We start from the raw sequence: 5,383 nt of genomic DNA on the forward strand, positions 1-5,383 counted from the left end.
AGTTCTGCTTGACCAAGAACAAAGCAACAAAAACACTAAGATCTGAAGGCAGGAAGATCAGCTCCGAGCAACATATAAATATTTAAAAAATTGCAGGGGGAAAGACCAAGACCTTGTAGGAAAACAGGCGAAAATAATGAATGCACGTGTACGTGTGTGCGCAAACATGCGGACATGCACACATGCACACCGCCCCGCACACACCTGGCAGGCCCACACCCGAGCACTCTGTGAGCCGGGCCCTGGCCTGTGGGTGGCGGGTGGGGGCTGCTGCAGAGAGCAGGTTCCTGGCGGGTCCCCTTCTGGCTCATAGGCAGTGCCCTTTGGAAGAGATTTTATAATGAAGTGGACAGCCCCGCCCAGACTGGTTAGGGCCTGGGTCCCCAGCCCAGGCGTTGGGGACTGGGGCGCACCTGTGTGCACAGCAGTGGGGCCCCCTGGGCCTGCGGGCCCCTCCCTGCAGACTGCGCCTTGTCCCACCTGGAGTGCTGGCTTGGGGTTCTCTGCTGCCTGTGCTGCAGGGTGGCTCAGTGCTCACACACTGACCCGGACGAGCGGAGCTGTGGCAGGAAGGGTGCTCGGGTGTGTGACCCCCGAGCGTGGTGCCAGCCGTTCCCGGCTGGGCCAGCTGGGTGGGCACCCTCCATGGGAGATGGGCCTCGCTTGAAAGGAAGTGGCTGATGGGTGGGGGGCACGTGGGCTGAGAGGAGGCAGGAGAGCCCCCGCAGTGGACCTCTCTCCACCCCCAGACCTCCCCCACAGCCTGGCCCCCCAGCGCCACCTCGCTTTTGGGTGAAGGAGTTCAGCCTTCACAGGTGGCCCGGGTGGTGCAGTGGTCCCAGCGGCCAGTGGGCGTGCCAGGCTCCCACCGCACTGGGCGCCATGGTCTCGCTGCCCGTTACCGTCCTGTGGGTGCTGCTGGTGGTCTCTGCAGGTCCAGCTTTCACCCCCTGGGCCCTTCCGTTATGTGCTTAGTGCCTGCTTTGACCTCCCCTTGAAGAAGCCCTTTCGACAGTGCCCAGCGAACACCTGGGTGAGCAGGGCAGGGAGTGGGCGTGGGGCGTGCTCTCTGCACAGCTCAGCTTGTCCCTGCATCTCGCCTCTGAAAGAACAGCACAGTGAGTTAAACAAACTGCCTCATCGTCTCTGAACTGCATCTTGGCATCTTCGCTGGAGTGGGCTGTTCTATTTAGTTCTTTAAGAGGCATAAATACTTCATGACCTTAATATACATGTGGAAAGTTCCCTGGAGACGCATTGTGGCTCTTGGCGGCCTCTCTTGCTCACAGCTCTGGGCCCCGCAGGCTCCTCTCCTGCTCCCAGCCGTGGGGCGGGCCCGGTCATCCCCCGCAGAGCTGCCCCGTGACAGCTGACTCTGTTCTAAATGCAGCCTGCCAGGCGGAAGGGGTGCGGGGCTGGTGGATTGCCCGTGTTCCTCCCGGTGACCTGCCTGGTGTGGCGTGGGAGAGGGGAGGAGCCGGCAGCCTCTGCAGACCCTCTGCTTTGGGCATAGGCTGTGTTAAAGGAGGTGACCCTGTGTTTGCTGCTTGGATAGGGACATGTTTGTGAGGCAGAGGGCCTGCGAGTAGCAGCTGCTGCCCAGGGTGGGCAGACCGGGCGTCCTGGTGGATAGGTCATGGCCCCAGTTCTGATCCCAGACCCAGAGCGGCCCCAGGAGGGTGAAGGGTGACACGTGAGTTATAAGGGAACGTATGTCCCCTGCACCACAGCCCCTTGGGGGCCCTTGGTGCACGTGTGTCCCCTGAGCCACTGCCAACTGGCCTGCGGGCCGCAGGGAGATGGCTGGCGAGGGAGGCAGGACGTCTAAGTGGTCATGCCTCGTCCTCCGGCTGGTTCCGTTGCCGGGGATGGCGTGGCGGTGCAGCTCGCGGTGTGTGGGCCAGGGTCGCCCTCCCCCCACTCCCAGTGCCTCCCGCCTGCTTTTGGGCAGGCCCCAAGGGCAGAGAGACCAGGTGGCACTTTCTCTGAAGCCCGTCCCTCCATTGGCCAGCGGGTTCGTCTGCAGAGTGAGCGCTGCCACATCATGGTGTCCGCCTGAGGTGCCTTTAACGCCACCCGCCTGAAAGTGGGCTTGCTTCCGTGACCCTGTCCCGGCCCAGTGAGCCCTCGCGTGCGTGGCCTGGGCCAGGCAGCTCGCCGGCCGCCCTGCGCACTCCCTGCCGGCCTGAGCTCTCACGGGCGGTCTGCGGCTGCCGTGGGCCACATTCGCAGACCCTGTACCGGGGACTGCCACGCACTTGGGGGGCTCCTGGGTCGTGCCAGCCGAGGCCTCCGGGCCATCGCACTTGGCGCTGCGGGACGTGTTCCCTCAGCGGGCTAGCCGGAGTGACCTGCTGGTGCCTTCGTACCAGGCGGCGGCCGGGCCCCGGGCCGCTTGGGGCTTTCTGGGTTCCTAGCTGAGGAGGCAGGCAGGCGCCGAGGCGGCACACGGGCACACCGGGCCAGCACGGGAGGCAGCTTGCCTGTCAGGTGGGTTGGGAGGACACGGGCTCCGCGCTTGTGTCGCTGCACCCGTGACGAGCATCGGGATCGCTGGGACCTCCTCCCACGGGGACCGAGACCCACCTGGGACGCGCCCTGCGTGGCGTTCGTTTTCCCAGAGGCACCAGGGTGCGGCCGTCTGTCCCCGCAGAGCGGACATGGCCTGTGCGGTGGCCTCCGAGGGGCGGCAGGGCTGTGTGGTAGAGCCTTTGTGGCGGAGGTGGGGCGTGAGCTGAACGGCATCCCATCGTGACAGGCCAGCCATCGTCAGTCCACGTCTGCTGGTGAGGAGCGCACCTGGGCTCTGGCCAGCTCAGTACTGGGTGGCAGGGGTGTGGTCAGTGCTGGGGGGAAGGGGTGGCACTCTGCCGGGTTTCATTCTGTCCCTGTGAGGCCCCCTGTGGGTGGCAGGAAGGCAGGCCCAAGGTGCAGAGGGAGTGGCCAAAGTGACAGGAACCTAGCCTGCAGGTCACGTGGTTCCAGCAGAGGCACCGCCCACCCCACCCCCACCCCCCGTGCTGGCTTGGTGAGGGTCCTCGGGCTGTTCACAGCAGCAGCCGCAAAGCAGGGTGGTCTTTGGGGGTGCGCCTCTCCCAGCTCTGAAGCCGCTGTCCACTCACGCACCAGCTTTGTAAGGGCCCTGGAAGAGGTAAGTGACCAGTCACCTGTGGACAAACAGCGTGTTAAACTTAGTCGCATTCCTTCATCCTGGAAATGCAAGTCCACACACGTCCAGACATTTGAGCTCATCTGGTGGTGGCCAGGAGACAGTGAGTGGCCGTCAGGGGCCTAGTGCCACCTATTAAAGCTCCAGGGGCCCTGGTGTGCCGTGAGGCCTTTCGTAGCCAGGGTGGTCGCCGGCTTTGCGGTGGGCCTGGGTCACGCAGCCTGGCCGCGTGCGGTTTCCGGCGGGCTGCTGGTGTTCTCTCAGACTCTGGCCAGTGTCAGGCCCGACTTCCCAGCACCCTCAGCATGATCGCTGCCCTTCCTGGGTCTTGGGCTTCGAACTGGGCATGTTTACTCTTTAACAGTTGAGGCATCTTTTTTCATTTCTGTTAGTTAAACCCAAGGATTCTTGCAGAAGTCGTGTGCTTTTTCCGCTTTCATCTGGAAGGCACTGGCTCTGAAACGCCGGCGTGTGGCACGCCGTGGGGGGGGCGCCCAGGAGCCGCGGCCTTGCTCAGGGTGTGAGTGGCTCAGCAGATGTGGGGCAAGGATATCCGCCTAGTTAAATTTAGGGTCCCCGACTTCTCCTTGAGGGGCCTTTGTTTTTTTTTCTGCAAAGCCAAGAGCTGGAGTGGTTTGTGCTTTGTCACCACTCTGCGTCAGGAACTGTGCCTCTGCACTGGCGGAGACAGGCCCTTTGTGTGAGGTGGGTGCTGGGGGTAAGGTAGCACTCTGAGGGGTGCTGGGTAAGGTGTCCTCTTCCACATCTGTCCGTGTCCCCAAGTCACAGCTCCCCCACGTCCAGCTGCGTGCTGGCACTGCCTCTCCCCTGTACAAGATCAGGCTGGGATCGGGCCTCGTCGCAGGGGTCGGGGCCCTGGCAGCCCCTGTGCTCATCCTCCCTGCCCTTTGGCTGGACCGAGCCTTTCAAGAACGGTTCTTAGATTTCTGAGTTTCTTTTAAGAGATTAAACATTTTATTCAAAAACAAAGTATGCTCATGGTGGACTATGTGTGCTTTGCAGAGAAGCAGAACGAGGAAGGAAGAGAGGGAAAGGGGACTCGAACCCCACTGCCCAAGCAGCAGCTGTAGGTGACGCTCTGTCTACAGCCTGCACGGCTGCTCTCTGTGCCCAGAGCCCCCCACCCCCATCCCACAGCTGGCGGACGCCGTTCCCTGCGTGTCCGCAGGCCTTCAGCCTCTGCACCCAGAGGTGGTACAGATTTACACGGACTGACAGGCACATGGAGAAAGGGCTTATATGTCAGCGTTCACAGTTCAATGACGTTTTAGCGAAGGTCCTGCAGCTCCCACGACCCCAGGAGCAGCAGCCAGCATTGCTGGGGTCCTTGGACCTATCTCTCGGGGAAAGGCAGAGGGCGTGCTCTGTGGAGTCCGCTCCAGCCACTCCTCTCCCAGGGACGGCCGGTTCCCCTGTGCCCTCGGGCTCGTCCCGTGACGTCTGTGCTCACTCGAGGCCAGCTTGTGGGCACGTGAGAGTTGGTGTGTGTGCGTGGGACGGGCGCGTGCTGCGTGCCGGGGTTTCTGTGACATGTCTGGGCTCCTTCACGCGCTCGGGGTCCCCGCACGTACCTGGGACTCGCGGGCACACGCAGGTCTAGCCTGTCATCAGCCTGCGGCGTGCCCTTTTCATTACCGGGGACTTGTAAGGGCACGTGGTACCTCCCTCATAGGACCGATGCATTTTATTTTATTTTTTTCTTTCACTGTAAAATTTAGTTTTTAAAGCAGGTTCCGGTTTTATCTAGCTGAAGTGGTGTGCGTCACCCCCGGCTTGCCACGAGCACCCCTCGGTCTGCCCGGTGGATGCCCTGCAGGTCCCCCAGTCCCCGCGGGTGACGGCGCCCCTTTCATGTTACTAGAGTGACAGCCGGGAGTGCGCCGGAACACGGTGTGCAACACGCTCTGGCCCAGCAGTGAGTGGAAATGAAGGCAAAGACTCCGTCTCTCTCTGCGCAGAGGCGAAGGGTTTCAGTCCGTCACCCTGCCCCGGTTTGCCGTCCTTGGAGCTGTCACCCTGACTTTACGTCACACTGCTGTGTGTGGTCCGCGTGAGGGCTAAGTGCCGCCTGTCGGCTCTGGTCTCTGTGAGCCACGTTTGGGGATTTATGTGGACACGGTTTCAGCGTTGCAGTCTGCTTCTCTTCCCGCTTTGGGCTTTCTATGTTCCCCCTACGCCGTTCGTCTGGGAATG

General features: G+C 62.2%; 1 protein-coding gene across 1 annotated transcript in view; it reads left to right on the top strand.

The window, feature by feature from the left end:
* ADARB1 (adenosine deaminase, RNA specific B1) overlaps window positions 1-5,383 on the top strand; it is a 66,463-nt gene that overhangs the window by 947 nt on the left and 60,133 nt on the right. Inside the window, exons 2-3 of the mRNA XM_025040313.1 lie at window positions 2,233-2,365; window positions 2,654-2,722. Coding sequence (XP_024896081.1) covers window positions 2,233-2,365; window positions 2,654-2,722 — 202 coding nt within the window. The remainder of the gene's footprint in view (window positions 1-2,232; window positions 2,366-2,653; window positions 2,723-5,383) is intronic.

This window comes from Pteropus alecto, unplaced genomic scaffold (assembly GCF_000325575.1).
Source record: "Pteropus alecto unplaced genomic scaffold, ASM32557v1 scaffold339, whole genome shotgun sequence".
Lineage (NCBI taxonomy): Eukaryota > Metazoa > Chordata > Mammalia > Chiroptera > Pteropodidae > Pteropus > Pteropus alecto.